Genomic DNA, 16,609 nt, shown 5'->3' with positions numbered 1-16,609 from the left:
TCAAGTGTATGGTTGTGAGTTATATAACATTCAGTTAGAAAAAATACATAAATCCTATCTTGTAAATTCGTTATTCAGTTTCTTTTTTCGTCTCTCACTTTGCGTGTTATCCGCCCTTTGCGCTGCCTCACGCTTGCCTCCGATCGACTGAAAAACACAAGGAAGTACTTCTTTTCTGCAGATTATCATAGTTGAGACTAGAGCCGTCTCGTGGTCTTATAGTTTACTGAGTCTCATTGACATAAAAGTGTAGTAGTTTAACTTTCCAAATTTTGAAAGAAAAATGATATTAATTGTGCAGCGTAAAAGAGAGAGCGCTTTTTAGGGAAGCGTTTGCAGGAAAGACCGAAAAGATATTACAACATTTATGTATACGCCCCTAAGATCAAATTCGCATTTAAGAAAAAGGTGTGGTATTTACTAACTTCTTTAATATGCATTACCCTCGCAGTTTTTGGGAAGAGTTGTGATTGAATAAGTAACGGAACAAATTATTTGCTAAATTATAAAAAGAGTACCTCATTAAAAAATTGTAACAGATGTATTTAGCTATTCGCTGAAAATGCTCCATTGACCCGATCATCAGAAAACAACACTGCGGACCACCGAGTTACAGACGTTAGACGAGGTCTGTTTTCTATAGATGAGTTCCGTTATTTGAATGTGCCTTGAGTTGGAATATTCTCGGTGCACCATATCAAACTCTTTCCCCAGTGCGACGAACATTTGTTTTTCTCGATTCCAGGTGTACGCAACCACTGACCCCACGTAATGCGCATGCTCTCCGTGACGAATTTTCAAAATGGCGGACAGGCCAAAGAGGGAAATAAAAAAAAACAAAGCGATTTTGCAATGAATACTCAACATACATCCCTCGTTAGAAAGGCGAATCCACGGAAGAAAGATACAAACTATATGATATTGAGATCGATATGATATTAAATCGACACCGAGGACCCGTTTCCAACTTGCTAAGAAGTGCATTTAATTGCCTTCCGCCACGATTACTAGCTTTCTTGACAGCTTTCTGAAGACAGAATACTTTCTTTCCGAAGACTTCTGATATGCGGCTATTAATTATTACACCTCGTATACCTGATTGCTCAAAAACTTTGTTTACGATTGTTGAAAGGACTGGTTCTTCGTCTCCGTTTTTACATTGCTTTGAAATAGTATAGATTAGTAAGCTGAAACGAAAAATTAATCAGGGAAGTTTACGAAAAATCCAGCAAACAAGCTTAAAAAAGGCATTGATTTAGACTTCATACTTCAACGAACTTCACAAATCTTACTTGTTTATCTTGTAAGTAAACGATGGTAGATTAATTCCCAAAGCGCTTTCTGAGTTTCCCGATCCCTCTCCTACTGCTTTCACGTTACAAAACAGGAAAAAATCGAAAGGAGGGAGATACAGCTGTTTTGAAACGCCATTTGACGAGGGTAAATCTGCTTTTTGTTCGACACTTTACATATCAAAACAAAGGAAATTTGTTACTCTTTCTGCTTCTGGTGGTACATTTTTAATTTGCGCCTGCGTAAAAGAGATATCGCCCGAGACCCTGCGCTCGGTCGTATTTTGATCAAAAACGCCTTGTTAATTTCACGCAACCGCTCGGAGAAAATGTAAAAATGACGAGGGAAAAACTTTACCTTCAAGTTAGAAAATTAGCGAAATAGAAAGCCACAATATTATAGTTTAATATTTCAGAGGTACATTGAGTGCTTTTTCCGTAGAGAATCCGCACGATGGTAAAACATTCGAAAATTACACTCGATTTGAGTGGGGTGTTGAAGTGGGCGTGGTCACTACATTCATGTTAAGACTATTTGTACCCCATGAGTTTGATATGACGACTTGGAGTGTACCATGAGATGCCTTCAACATCCTTCTTGTATTTCTGTGAACTTGGCCCTCGAAATAAGACTGTGGTGCGAGTTATTGTCATCTGATAAGTACAGCAACCCCAAGGAAATCAGACAAAACGAAAGCTCATATCACTATCACATCGTGGTAAGGACTCTCTTCTGTGTTTTTTCATATTTCAAAGCAGCCTGTCCGGGGAAACACTCTATAATATATGAATTGCAGCCTTAATTAAGGAAGCGTCATCCAAGATGAATAATCAGTAACTTCAATTGGGATTAAAATAATTACCGGCGCCTTCTTCCGGAGTGAACGTTCGTCTTCCTTCAAGACTGAATGAGATGTGCTTTTTCCGATTATCATTTCACTCGCTCTCTCGTTAATTCGCTTACTTCTCTATTCACTCATTTCATTTGTTCATCCCTTCATATTCCTAGGTGTGCCAACTACGACCTAACTCCACGGAAAAACAATCTTTGAATCGAATGGCTATTCTATAAGTTTCTCTTAAGTGAATATTGCAAAAGCAGCTCATGTGTGACTTTTCAACACCCTTGCATAGTACGCTGTTTGGGCTAAGTCGTGTTATACTGAGCGTGAAAGTTCTTTTTTATCTCTCTCTTTCTTCAGAAGAACATGTGTGCTGACAATCCTTGCGCGAACAACGCCACTTGTCGAAGCAGTTTTACAGACAAACTTTATCAGTGTCTATGTCCTCCTGGATACAAAGGTCCGAGGTGCCAAACAGGTAAACAAAAAAATCCTTTATATCGTTCAAGTGAGATCTTCAATTTAATTATTAAGAAGCATTCAAGTCGAACACTAATTACATAAACATGTGTCTTTTACATCATCATTTCTAAGCAAAGAAAAAAAAAACCAAGAGAGAATGAAAGAGAGAGACACATAGAGGAAAGTAAACTTACATGCTTTTTTCTTAAATCTGAAACTGGCGTCTAAGATTTGAAAAGTAATTCTAATTGTGGGTAAGTGAAGTGGATTAAAATATAACTACAATGAACCTACATACGAATACAGTTGATTTAGTACTAATGAGACTGAAAAGAAAAGCAAATGATTACCTGCAATTCCACCTGACCCACTAATTCATCTGTTTGTTTCCTTCGCTTCCTGTTTCTTTTGTTGTCTTCAGACATCGATGAGTGCGCCAAAGGGCTTCACAATTGCAGTCCCCATGCCTTTTGCAACAATACCAAAGGGTCTTACTACTGCGCATGCAAGCCCGGATTCACTGGGAATGGCCGAGGATGCAAAGGTACATGCAAACGTTGACTTTTGTACATATTAAGTTAAGAGGGGTTCCTATGAAAGAACTTTCTGATGAAAATGTCAGCGCACTGCAGTAGCCATAACGCGTAACGCAAAGCACATAGCAAACAGCGCATGAATTCACAAATATATGAAATCAGACAACTCTTATGATAAGAGAGAAGAGTAATTCGTGGGTTGATACCATGAAATTTGAGCAGGAAAAAGAGCAGAATGATTAATCACTCGTCAAAGACAAGTTACTTTGGTTACTTGGAGAGCCATCAGTTAATTAGTAACTTTAAAGACTGGATGGAAATAATTATTATCAATGATAATGATACCCTCTACCGACCTCTCTTCTTTTGTAGGATTTGAAGTGACATGCATGCATGCTACCCAAGAAAGTCCTCTAGAAAAGAAAATGTTCCAGTTCAGCCAGGAAGAAAAAAAAGATTAAAACACACGAGAGACAATATAATTTTATAATTCTAATCAAAGATATTTTTAAACTACTTCCAGAAGCTACTTCGTGTAAAGAAATTCATGACAAGGATATGTAAGTAGATTGATATTCGATTATTTATAATCTATTATTATTAAGTCCATCACGCCACCGAATATAACCCAATTTTCAAGCCACATTCCATAGGCGAATAAAGAAAGTCCGTCTAAATTAAATTCACTTTGGTGGATTGTATTACTGTCCTCACAGAAGTGAAAAATTATCTTTTGCCCCCAGAAACCTGTTTAATTCCAGGATAAATAACCGAACCTTGTTGCTACAAAGGCTGTTGTTTATATTCTGCAGTTGTTGACGTCGTCTTTTGCTGAAGGATCAACTTTTCATTTGCTTATTTGTTGAATCATTATTGTTATTATCACTCAGTATCTTTCCCATTATCATTTTCACTGTCACCGTTGTAGCTATAATAACTATTTTTATAAGCTCAAGTTTTATTTCACCATCATTGTTTTTATTATTAGTTGTATTCCTTTTTTTTTTTTCCTTTTTTTTTTTTTTTTCATTTTGATTCAAAAGATCCAATGTGAGTGGTGTGGTTACCCTTCTTGTTGACTCCCAACCATTGTCCGTTTTCTGTCACATGGGAAATTTTGGGTGTGGAGATGGTGGATGGACGCCAGTCATGAAGATTGACGGCAGAAAGGTGCATACTTTAATTAAATAATTCATCTCGTGTATGAACCCGCTCTCTTTTAAAACGTTGCAAGTTAAAAATGTGCATGTAACTTATTTATGCCTTTTGTGATTCATCGAGAAGGTAATACATGAAGAACAGACCTCGCTCAAGACTTATTGTGTGTAGTGACTGTTGAAAAAGAATGAAAAAGAATGCATAAATATATGCTAACATATTTTTCTTTAATATCATGTAACAGCTGGATAAGAAATACACATCATTAAGATCATAATTCGGTTAAAAGCTGTTCGGAACAAAGAATATATCGTATCTGAGTTGAAGTTCCACGCTAGTTAATGGATATGTAGATATCACACTGATTTAAAGAGCTGTCATTGCTCATCCCCTACACAGCGAGGGGAAGGGAGATAGGTAGAGGAGGATTCTTGGAGGACTATAGAACATTTAGGGCCGACCAACTTGCCAATGAGGAGGAATCATGGATCATAGGAACATCACAGAGTCTTATCGGGGGATCAGGTTACCTTTATCGTGACACAAACAAACTCCAATTTGTTTTTGTTATATCTAAAAAGAGATAGGAATTTCTTTAAGGAATAGCAACGTCTATCATCCTTCATTCACTTCATTAATTATTATCATATCAATGCCTCTTGATTGGCGGGCAATTGAAAACACATCAGAACGCCTTATAACTAGATAGGTATGTTATGCACTGATCTACGGCGCGGGGTCCGTGTTGGAAAAAAAATGACCTTAGTCTTCACGACACGATGGCGTAATTACCAAGGTCAATTTAACGGTAAAACAAATGCGTAATGGATCAATAAATGCAGATACACGACAGGACTTTGACAGAAAATATCCATTAATTCGCAGTAAATAAAAAAAATTTAATTGCTCCTATATTTCAGACCACCTTCCATTATGATGAGCATTACTGGATAAATGATCAAGAATACAATCTTCCTGGAGGAGGGACTGGGTTCGACGGACAAGAGTCAAAGCTACCCACCTACTGGAACACATCCTTCTCCAAGATCTGTCTCGGTATGAAGATCAACCAACAGCTCAGGTTCATTGTCATCCACAAGCAGGCTGACTCTCTGCACTCACTGATCGCTGATGGCCAATACCGCGCCACCTCACTAGGTCGTGACAAGTGGAAAGAGTTGATTGGTTCCCAAGGCTCGTTACAGGCCAACTGCAACAAAGAAGGGTTTAATGTCGTTTGTAGTTGGAGTACATATTCTAAAGCCAGAATTGGTATTGTTAGCGAAAACAAGAATGAGTGTGGCTCGTGCGACTCAAGGATCGGATTTGGGACAAAAGGGCAACCTGACGATTCAAACACGTGTGGTAACGAGGCCGTTAATTATCCAGATAATGGAAACAAACACCTCAAAGCCATGGGATACATCTTGGTACAATAAATATGACTCGGGTTTTGCAAAATAAACCTAATAATAAGTCTAATTGTCGATTCGTTTCAAGCGCAACCCCTCAGATAGGGACTTATGTCCGTGTATAACTTTGGCTCTACCCTGGATCAATCTCTAGCCATTCTTTATATTAACTCTACATCTCTACATAGGTAAATTTGAGAAACCACGTTGAACATTCTATAATGTAAAACGGCATGTTAAACAGCATTCAAATATTCTGATAACAGAGATGTCCAACTCGCTTACTGTGTCGTAGAAATAATTATAAGCTAATAGTTTTTGCTTATATTATCCTAGAATTTCAGAAGTTTAACCTATGAGGAAGAGGTGCACCGGTCAAAATCTCTCCCTCTGCGTTTGGATTGTTTTTTGCATTAATGCAATCCTTTCAGGATCGAATTGGAAAGGAACAGTTATGCTTTGTGGCCTTAATGAAATTGAAACGACACTTCAATAAAATAGACTTGTTTGCTCCAGTTTTATCTTTCGTTGCCTTCAGAGAGATGTAAATGCACAGTATTGAACTTATCCGCTCATCTAAGGTCGGGCGGGGCACTTATCTGATAACTTCCTTGCTGCTTAGATGTAACAATCTTCCGTAACTAATCTTGCCTCTCCACCACATCGCCCGTTTTACATAGGTGCCCTCTTTTCTACGCTCTTTCCACCCTACTACTTATTTTACCATTTCGTTACAAATCTCCCGCTGATTCCCAGAACCTCATCTCCCTTTGCTGATCACCATTTTGCCTTCCCTTTTGGTTAGACTCTCTTTTGAAATGATTTTCCTCGAGACGAAAGCCACTTACAACTCCCTTTTTATCGCTTTTCACTTAGAAAAAACAAACTTATTGACATGTTCGTTGTTAAGTTCTTTCCCGGAAACATAAAATATTTCAAACTCAATCTATGATAGCACACCTGTCTGACTAACTGACTGGCTGGAGTCGTAGCGGGAACAGCCCCTTGAGTTATGAGCTGATGTTCCCTTGCACGTGATTTCTATTTTTCGGCTGGTTTATTTTGTTAGAGCAGTCACAATAATCTTAAACACTGTTTTTGTCAGTTGGTTAGTGTGGATAAATTAAAGTAGCCTGGAATCTAGGGAAAAATCTCAAAGAACGTTTAGCACAGAACAGCCTCAAAAATGTTTATCATCAATTATAGCTCACAAAAATTAGAAATGAACTTATTAAGTAAAATGTTCACAAGAAATACAAGCATGGAAATACGCATGGAAAAATTTAACCCAAACTATTCACAAGAAGAGAAATGTTGAATTTTGTTATGTCGACTTATAATATCTCACACACCCGTAGTATTATTTCTTAAAGTTTAATAACTATGTTACAGTGAAATTGGCAGATAGCCTCTTCCAACATTCAGGCATAGCATTTTCAAAACGTTCTAAGAACCTTCTACTGTAGGTCCCATAGAACCTTATACTCCCTGAATCGCAGCGTAAGTTTTCCTTGCCACCTGCTATACATTTCATTTAATGTTAGCTCTGAGAAGGTGGTAATAAATTAAAGTCTGCTTTATCATGAGGCTGATAATTTCCTTAAATCTCGTTACCTCTTGCTTTATGGATTTATTGTTTTTCTGTGAGGCGAAATTATTTATTTGATCTCTAAGAGAGCAGAGGTGAAGATGGTAATGTAGGATTTTCTTGCCTCCAAATAAACCAGAATTGCACCGGTGTTACTTTACTTCACCTCATGAATGGTCTTTAAAACTCTGGACACCCTCTCAATCAATCAAATGTAGTAGCTTAAAATCAATCAAGAACTGGTAGTTAGCATTTTCCTGCATAGCTGACAGTTTGCATGTGTTCAATTTGAAAGTCCAATGTTTCGGTTTTTGGGTTATTAATCTTTGGTCTGACAGCCCCTGTGATAACCTTGTTGTTGGTTTTTATTTCTTTTAAGAATAAATTTCTGTGTAAACTCGTCAGGTTGCAGTATCGATAACAACTTAACCAAGAAGGGCCAAGAAGCTGGAAGCTTCTCATGGCTGACTTCTCGCTGAAAAAAAAAACCGCACATCATTGTGTCATCGACGTGGATATTGAAATCACCAGCGATTAAAATCTATTCCTTTGAAAGCACAGACGATTCGAGGTAACCAGAAAATTCCCTGAGGAAAACACTGACTGTAACCTTATGCTCGGTAGAATAAGGTGGACGGTACACGATCAGTAGACGCAAACTACAGCCCAGGCAACTAGCAAGCCATTCGGAGGATTCAAAAGAATCCTTTCCACACGCATCAACCATCTTGACACGCAGAGAATCACGGAAATTTAAGCCAGTACCACCATCGCGATAACCAGTTCGAGGGTAGTCGATGAAATTGTAACCCGCAGGGAAGAATTCTGCTTTAACTGAAGCATCTTTGTCCGTAAGCCAGGTTTCTGTGATAGCGTAAAGATCAGCACCGTAATCACGTATGTAATCCAGGAGTAAAGCTGTTTTATTTCTCACTGATCTAGCATTTAATGGACAAACAGACAGCGGATAATTAAAATTGCTACTAGAGCGAGTGTTTGGATCTGAAATATTTACATTGCTTAGGTTTTAAGGGTGTCTTAGCGATCCACAACGCTTACGAGAACCACGCACAAAGGTGATTGTTGGTATTGTTCCATTGACAGGGCCGGGATTTAATTTGAAGAAAAGATCTCCGATTAACAATGAGTGGAATGTTCATGTTGAGTTGGAAGAGTACAAGCACGGGCACCTGTGTCTTCTGATCCTGAAACGTGTGCGGTATGTAACGGCGGATGGTTTCAACGCCCACAATCGTGATGGGTCTTTCACACAATCATGTGATATGGGCCACGTCACAAGCGTAAATGTTAATTTTTGCAATTTTTAAATTAGTTTCCAATATAGAAAACGTTCCCGCCATTTTAGGAAATTTATTGAATTCCTTAATCAGGCCTCTTTTCGAGATAGATGGAATTCTAGATGAAAGTGGTCTTGCTTAAAAAACCGTGTCGGTAGTTGAAACGAGAACTGGTTGAAGTGGAGGTCTGTGTATAGAATGACATGGCCACACCACAACACCAGGAGCTTTGTTCTCTACTCTTTGCGAGAAGTGCGTTGGTTCTTTAACCTACCTGTTAATCATTTCAGAGAAGAGAAAGGAGATGGGGCCTATGGCTTATCGTACTTACCCGAAAAGAACCGTTGTCAAAGCAGAGGCAGCACATTCTCCTCAATATTTTACGACCCTGAGTGTTGGCCGGTCTGGAGCTTGAACCCTCGACCTCCTCCACGCCAGTCCGGCGCTCTACAACGTGAGTTAACCAAGCCCGACTCGTCAAAGTTTCGAAAATGGATTCCATTTCCTTCTCATGATCACTTTCCTTTTTGTTTCCCTGCAAGAAATATTTTGGGAATTATATTTACGTGATAAGGACGATATGCAACCGAATTTAACAATTTTTTTTAAAATAATTTTTCGCCTCCTGTGTAGAACTTGAAGTTTCAAAAAATGTTGCTGGAAATTAGGAATAATATACTTGTGTCCTACAAGAAGTTGCTAGCACCAAACTAACCAGTGTTAGTACGGTAATTCGACTGTTGTTTTAGGCAATGTCACGCAGAAATGGAATTTCCCTGATGATAATAGACATCGAAAAAATAAATTTTAACTCAGATTGCCTAAGAAAATGCGGGTTTAAGGAAATACGATGCAGAAAAATAGGAAATCTAGTTCAGAAGAAGGGTATTTCATTGATTAATAGTGTGTACTCAATCGTCCCAAATAATGAAGTCATCCCAGCTCAACTTAAATCATGTATCCCACACATTTCAGCCGACGCCATTCAAACTGCTCTTTAAATTGTTTAACGCAAAGCTCTTTGTGGTTTTTTGTAAAGTGAACTGAGTCTAGAATAAATGTCACAACAAAAATGTGCGATTCAAATGTGGGGCTAGCCTAGGTTTTTAAAAAATGGAACTTGACGCCATGTTTCACGGTATAGACAACACTGTCTATGGCCAAGACTATTTAAGGTTACACCACTGAGTACAATTTTTCCACTTACAATGAATGTGTGTGTGTTTTGTTTTGTTCTGTTTTTTTTTTTTTAACCAATGTGAGAGCTTTTCAGATATTGATCATTACATACGTATGAGCTAAAGAAGCTAGGGAAACGTCAATTTGTTTAAAATTACAAGGTCTAGTGCTGTTCAACTCTTCCTCATGACTCTCGCGAAAATTCTTTTAAAAAATGCAAAAGTGATATTTGGATTAGGGTAAATTAGAGCGGATTCGCTAAAATTTTTTAAGAATATAGCGGGAATATTTCGAAAGATTAACACTAAAGGTAAATCTTTTAAAAGGATAGGCTCCATTTCCAGTCGCTTGTTTTCGTTTTGGCATGAGAACAAATGTAGCAGTATGAACATAACTAGGCATTCATTATTGCAGCCATAGTTAAGGCAGCGTAATCCAAGATAAATGATCAGTAACTTCTCTTGGGATAAAAATAATTACCCGCGCCTTCTTCCAGAGTGAAGGTTTGTTTCAAGACTGAATGAGATTTGCTTTCCTTTCACTCGTTCTCTCGTTTATTCGCTTACCTCTCTATTCACTGATTTCATTTTTTCATCCCTTCATTTTCTTAGGTGTACCAACCACGACCTAACTCCACAGAATAACGATCTTTTAATCGAATGGCCATTTTATAAGTTTCTCTTAAGTGAATATTGCAAAAGCAGTTCATGTGTGACTTTTCAACACACTTGCATAGTACGCTGTTTGGGCTAAGTCGTGTCGTATGGAGCGTGAAAGTTCTTTTTTATCTCTCTCTTTCTTTCGCAAGAACATGTGTGCTGAAAATCCTTGTGGGCCGTTTTACAGACAAACTTTATCAGTGTCCATGTCTTGCTGGATACCAAGGTCCGAAGTACCAAACAGGTAAACAAAAAAATCCTCTATATCGTTCAGGTGAGATCTTCAATTCAGTTATTAAGAAGCGTTCAAGTCGTACACTAACAACATGAACATTTGTCATTAACATCGTCATTTCTAAGCAGCAAAAAAAAAAAAAAAAAACAAAGATAGAGTGAAAGGGAGAGACACACAGAGGATAGTAGACTGACATGCTGTTTTAACTGTGGGCAATTAAATTAAAATATAACTACAATGAACTTACATACGAATACATTTGATTTAGTATTAACGAGATTAAAAGAATGGCAAATGATTACTTGCAATTCCACTAGACCCACTAATTTATCTGTTTGTTTTCTTCGCTTGCTGTTTCTTTTTCTTTTCCGGATTCACTGAGAATGGCCGAGAATGCAAAGGTACATGCAAGGGTTAACTTTTGTACACATTAAGCTGAGAGGGGTTCCTATGAAAAAACTTTCTGATGAAAATGTCAACGCACTGCAGTAACCATAACGAAAAGCACATAGCAATCAGCGCATGAATTCACAAATATATGAAATCAGACAACTCTTTTGATGAGAGAGAAGAGTAATTCGTAGGTTGATACCATGAAATTTGGGCATGAAAAAGGAGAGAATGATTAATCACTCTTTAAACACAAATGCATTGCTTACTTGGAGAGCGATCAGTTAATTAGCAACTTTAAAGACTGTGTGAAAATGAAAGCCACATAGAATTATTTTTTATCGCTTTTCATTTTTTTCATTTTAGTTCTATCGCGGAGACAAACATTTCAAACTAAATTTATGATACTACACCTGTCTCACTAATAAATGGTGTTTCGGAATCACTAAAATGAAAGAAAAAATCGCTGCAAATTCTCATTTTATTTTGTTTTGCTGAAAACTTTTTTTGACGCCCAGCCTCAGTACGAGGTCAGCACACATATGCCAGTATTGACATAGACGGGTGACTTTTCTCCTGCCCTAATTTTTCTCTAGGCTAAAAATTACACTGCTCTCTGAACCAATTACATGTCTCATCTATTTTAGCCCCCACGTAGTTTTTTTCATTTCATTGTATGACCTTGAAAAAATTAGCTGCTAGTCACTCTTAGGGGTCAAGACGTTTAAGACTTGTACATCTGTTGACCTAAGAAATTTAATGCTGGCACTGCACATCTTTCTATGGGAACCAGACTAATTTGGCTTCCTATAAATACAGAGTTACATGTATATGCAAATTTTTGGGTGCCCCACCAACCACATATTGCAAGTTCTAGAGTTTAATGATAACATTTCAATATTGGTATAAATGATGGTAATTATTATTAATACACCACTGTAACTAAATATGTTCTTAAGCTATCGACATTGCTGATCCTAGCAGTATGCAGGACGCGTGTCATTAGAACTTCGTAAGAGTCTCTGTGGCTCAGTGGTAGAGCATCGGAGCGCAAATCCGAAGGTCTAAGGTTCGATTCCTCATGTCCCACGCTCGTGACAAGACGAAAAAACATCTTTCTTATATATATATATATATATACATACATACATACATACATACATACATACATACATACATACATACATACATACATACATACATACATAAATATACCACGCAGATGAAAAGCGCTTCGTGTGCACGCACAATTAGCTAGTGCGAAAGTGAATAGCAAGTACTATTCACCTCTGCATGCGATGAGACCAAGTTACCCGTGAAGAGTTTAATTTCCGACTATTTTCAGTTTATTCAAGAATATATATTGATTTTTTGGTATCTGTATGGTAAATATTCATCAACAGCACTACACAGTGTCATTGATGGATATTTACTGAGCTGCAAAACGGCGAGATAAATATCCACCTCTTATGATCTACACTTTGGTGATTAACTCTTCGTTATATATAATATGAAATAACAATAATAGAAATAATGACGATAATCATGAGATAGTACTGTTGTTGTTGTGAATTAAGTGTGGAATAATCCTTTATGCACAAACTGTACATTGTTAACCCCATCCTTTTCAATTCCTTGCTGAGTATATTTTTGAAGCACCATAATTCTAAGAGAAAAGAAATTTAGAAGAAAACAAGATTTTTACTTAACAAATAGAGAGAAGCCTTTGACTGTGCTGTGTTCTGTTGTAAAGCACGCAGGAAGCAGCTAGAGCACGAAAGAAGTGTAGGGAGAAACACTCGACTACGACTCCTAAGCATTACGACCAATTTTCACAAGAAACTTTATTTCCGAAGCGAACAACAGTGTCGTCAGCATGCTCTATACTCTCATAAAGCACGCTATAATAAGCCAATCAGAATCCCTGTTAGAATGGACTACAGCGTGATCGCAGTAGCTCTGACACCGGCATGATTAGTATGAATTTTGACAGTTATGCAAGTTTGGTTATATTTTTCATCATTCCTCTTTTGTTTTGTTTTGTTTTTGATCACGAAACTTTACTTATTATACAAGTGTTAGCTGTGTTTGATTTTTATTACCGTACATAAGCTTGCCATTTAACTAAGCGTGAAAACCTCTAAAACTCGGACTGTCCATTTCGTTTTCTCCCGGAGGATTTCGTTTCTGCTCACGTTGTAATAACATACCTTACGGCGCCTGGCCTTTTAAAAAACCTTTGTTTGGTTCTTCTGTTGCTCCTTGCCGGCTCGCTTGTTCCGAAATTTCACTTTCAATTAACGAAAAAAAGCCAGAGAGAAGTCCCGGAAAAGGTCAAACATAGTACAATTTGGCAGATGGCGTGACAGCTTTAGCTCAGCTCCATGCTCTGTACCCTCAAAAAACACGCTCTTTTAACCAATGACAACACGCTTTATATCCAAATTAATGATAAAAATAATTATTTATTGCAAGTGCTCACCCAGACCAGGCACACTGAACAAATCTAAGCCAGGATGAATCACTGGAGGAACACATTTTTAGAACTACCAGATTCTGTTTTCCCTTCTCATAACAGACCTTTATTCGAAAAAGGAAAGGAAGTATTAAAAAAATTATGCATGTCATATATGTGGTTAATTTCCGATGGGTCTATTAATTTAAATCAATATCATAGAAGGAATAGCAAAAATAAGTGTGACTAGCAAGGCAGAGAGTAATCTAAGGTTACTTCCCACCCTCAGAGGCCAAAACAATCGTTTTTTTTTTTATTTGACTAAATCGAAGTCAGACATTTTACCTAACATCTGCAAAAAGAACAATTTTAAAATATCAAAAAGCGTCTCACTCATTTAGAAAAACGTATTTTCAAATAAAAGTTAATAATTTAGGAAGGTGTCATATCTCGTAACTGAGCGAGTCCCCTGGGAGTAATTCTCGCAGTAATTTCATGTTATTTGCATATTTTGTATACATCGCGCACTTGAAAAAATTTTCACGTAGAAGCGTAGTGCGTTCACTTTGCGTTCATCGAAAAATCAAAAGCAGAAAAAAGTCCTTGGGCTAGGATGAACAAAAAGAGGGGCCCAAAGAAGAAAGTAAGCGCACCATTCTTCCAAGAAAAGAATAATATCCTTGCTGAAAGCGACAAAGGTTCTTGGTTTGCACAAGGACCTCTGACAAGCTCGGCGACTGCTGAAGTTCCGCAACGCTCGAATATCATTGGAGCAAGCAGCTTAAAAATGAAAGTCAGTGCAGATCGCAAACGAGATTGTTCGTCGGAATCTGACGGATCCAATACAAAAGCACAAGCAATCGCCTCGAATCATACTTTCGAAATCATAAATAAACCTACCCGAGTAAACTAATTTCAGCAATAAGGGTATTCCTTAAGCTGTATGTAGATTCTTGGTCTTGCTTTTCGGCAACTTTACGTTTTTTATCGTAGGTTTTTTTTTTTTTGCCTTTAGCAACTTTGCCCATTATATTGTCGTCCTCCCCAAAGTTCTACAGAGCGAAAAAGGAAACCGCATTTACCATGCGATACTTTTCGCGGGAATTCTTGATCTATTGTCATTGACGTCGGGAGGTCCCGTTGTCCCATTGGTTTGCGGATTCAGGAGGCGACATAATCTCCGAGTGTGGCGAGAGTTGATTACGAACATTTATGAGCTAAAATCTCGCATTTGATTTTGAGAGGAGTACATCCACTTTGAGGGAATTTATAGCATATTTAGATTTGACCGATTCTCTTGAAATTTCGCCGAAATATTCCAATGATAATGAAAAACAAAAGTGTGTTTTCAAAATATTTTCCCGTAGCGTCCAATCACGCATCACGTCTCGCATATTTTAAGCTACTCCAAATTCAGATGCGGATATCTCGACAACCAATCAAAATGTCGGGAAAGCCCGACATACTTTTGTTGATTGATGCCTTGTGAATAAGACTTTGCAACCAGTTTGTTCGTGCTGCGGTTTCCTATACCCGATAAATTCAATAGAAGAACCCTCGGTCGTTTCGCCCCTTACCGGCTCCTGACACTTCCTAAAAGTAAAACTCGCTTAAATTATATTTTTATCGCAAAGTACTTTCAGCTTTCTTTTGATATATAATTTGTTAGGGTTTTGCTCAAACAAGCGCGTGTACGAATTTTTTTCCCAAAGGACACTCGCGAAGGTGGGAAGTAACCTTAAGCTCATTATCTCATAGCTCACAGTATTGGTAAGGTTGTCAAGTACGCACACTTGTCCAGCCATTGAAACTAGAAATCATCAACAGCAACTTATGCACTACAGTAACCTTTCACAACCAAGATCTCCTTTAGCAACTCTTCTTAGAGTCTGCCATACAGTTCATATGATGTTCGTTTGGAGAATTTGGTATTAGATCTACTAATAATCCCCTTGTTGACATTTTGTTTTCATGCTCATCACTTGTCTGCTTGATTAATGGTATTGTAAGGAGAAATTGTGTCTCAGTCACTCATGGGAGTTAAAGGGATAAATAGCTTTAAAAAAAGCTTGTGGCAAGAACTCCAAGAGTCGGTGAAAGTCAAGAAGATGGAAAAGTATGCCTAATTAGATGTGCTTTACAGCTCACCCTACAAGTAAAAATCTTGTTGTCAAACTGGGCTTGGTAGTGGCATTTGACATCGCTGTGGTGTGCTGATGATTCATCGTTCTCGTGATTCATGCTCTTTTGACAGCGTGCTCTACAAGTATTAATATTAAATAATATTTGATTCAAGGGTTAAATTAATAATCATGTTAGAAAGCACTGAAAAACCCAAGTTGTAAGTAAGAAAAAAAGTCTTCCAAAAGTTAACGATGGGCTAAATGAACACATTTCCAGAAGTCAATAAAGTCAAAGCTTGTACGACTTGCAAAATCTAGACTTTACTCTTCGCATCCTAACATTAATATATGTATTCTCGTTACAGTTCTCTATACAATTCCTATGGTATGAACAAGAGGAATTTGTTAATGGTCAATAGCTTCTTTAGTTTACAATCATTCCTTTATTATCATGACCTTAATGTCAGCTCAGCTGTGGTATCGTCGGGACAAATCAGATGTATCTAAATTCTAATAAGCTATATAGTTGGGCTATGAGTTAGTATCTTTCAAATGGTGGTTTTAAAGGGTTGAGTGAAAAAGCTATTGATAAAGTCAATTTAGCTGAATACAGAAAAGAAAATGAATAAGGATTAATTCCTGAAGTTGATCTTGAGTACCTACAGAAATTACACGATAGTCAAAATGTGTATTTCTCAAGATATTCTTTAAAATTATAATGAAAAAACAGGAAAAAATACAATGTAAGCATCGGGCAGGTTAAAAAATTAGTTCTAACATCGTAGTATGAAATAAAATCCTATGACACATTTCTTCGGAGAAAGCTCCTGTTGCATTATTGATTTCCTGTTTTTCTGAGATCGTCACGCAATGGTAAGAGAGCAAAATTTCGATAGAAAATATTTTTTTACAAACAAAGTTTACTGACAAAGTTTACTGACAAAGTTTACTGACAAAGTTTACTGACAAAAATTAATTAC

At 37.5% G+C, this 16,609-nt stretch overlaps 2 protein-coding genes and 1 pseudogene across 2 annotated transcripts; 2 read left to right on the top strand and 1 right to left on the bottom strand.

Annotated features, from left to right (window-relative positions):
- The window catches only part of LOC149042519 (zinc finger FYVE domain-containing protein 1-like), a 36,419-nt pseudogene extending 20,448 nt beyond the window's left edge, over positions 1-15,971 (bottom strand).
- On the top strand, positions 1,856-4,128 carry LOC149042521 (vitamin K-dependent protein S-like). The gene is made up of 4 exons (XM_089213122.1): positions 1,856-2,011; positions 2,495-2,612; positions 3,018-3,140; positions 3,505-4,128. Exons 1-4 carry the CDS (start codon positions 1,868-1,870, stop codon positions 3,591-3,593), a joined length of 474 nt encoding a protein of 157 aa, XP_089069248.1. The 5' UTR covers positions 1,856-1,867; the 3' UTR covers positions 3,594-4,128.
- LOC149042520 (putative skeletal organic matrix protein 5) lies at positions 3,594-6,217 on the top strand. Its single transcript, XM_089213115.1, has 3 exons — positions 3,594-3,692; positions 4,176-4,302; positions 5,211-6,217. Exons 2-3 carry the CDS (start codon positions 4,240-4,242, stop codon positions 5,727-5,729), a joined length of 582 nt encoding a protein of 193 aa, XP_089069241.1. The 5' UTR covers positions 3,594-3,692; positions 4,176-4,239; the 3' UTR covers positions 5,730-6,217.
- Positions 15,972-16,609: the final 638 nt, after the last annotated feature.

The sequence above is a fragment of the Pocillopora damicornis genome, chromosome 7 (genome assembly GCF_964200805.1).
Source record: "Pocillopora damicornis chromosome 7, jaPocDami1.2, whole genome shotgun sequence".
In the NCBI taxonomy this organism is placed as follows: domain Eukaryota; kingdom Metazoa; phylum Cnidaria; class Anthozoa; order Scleractinia; family Pocilloporidae; genus Pocillopora; species Pocillopora damicornis.
The sequence above is the reverse complement of the archived record's forward strand: the minus strand, read 5'-3'. Positions and strand labels throughout refer to the sequence as shown.

Bases quoted from the DNA above. Each gene is read 5' to 3' on its own strand.
- LOC149042521 (XM_089213122.1), top strand. From the start codon at position 1,868: ATGAGATGCCTTCAACATCCTTCTTGTATTTCTGTGAACTTGGCCCTC. The intron at 2,613-3,017 runs GTAAACAAAAAA...TGTTGTCTTCAG, and splicing joins AGGTCCGAGGTGCCAAACAG to ACATCGATGAGTGCGCCAAA. The intron at 3,141-3,504 runs GTACATGCAAAC...CTTCTTTTGTAG, and splicing joins GAATGGCCGAGGATGCAAAG to GATTTGAAGTGACATGCATG.
- LOC149042520 (XM_089213115.1), top strand. From the start codon at position 4,240: ATGGGAAATTTTGGGTGTGGAGATGGTGGATGGACGCCAGTCATGAAG. The intron at 4,303-5,210 runs GTGCATACTTTA...CCTATATTTCAG, and splicing joins TGAAGATTGACGGCAGAAAG to ACCACCTTCCATTATGATGA.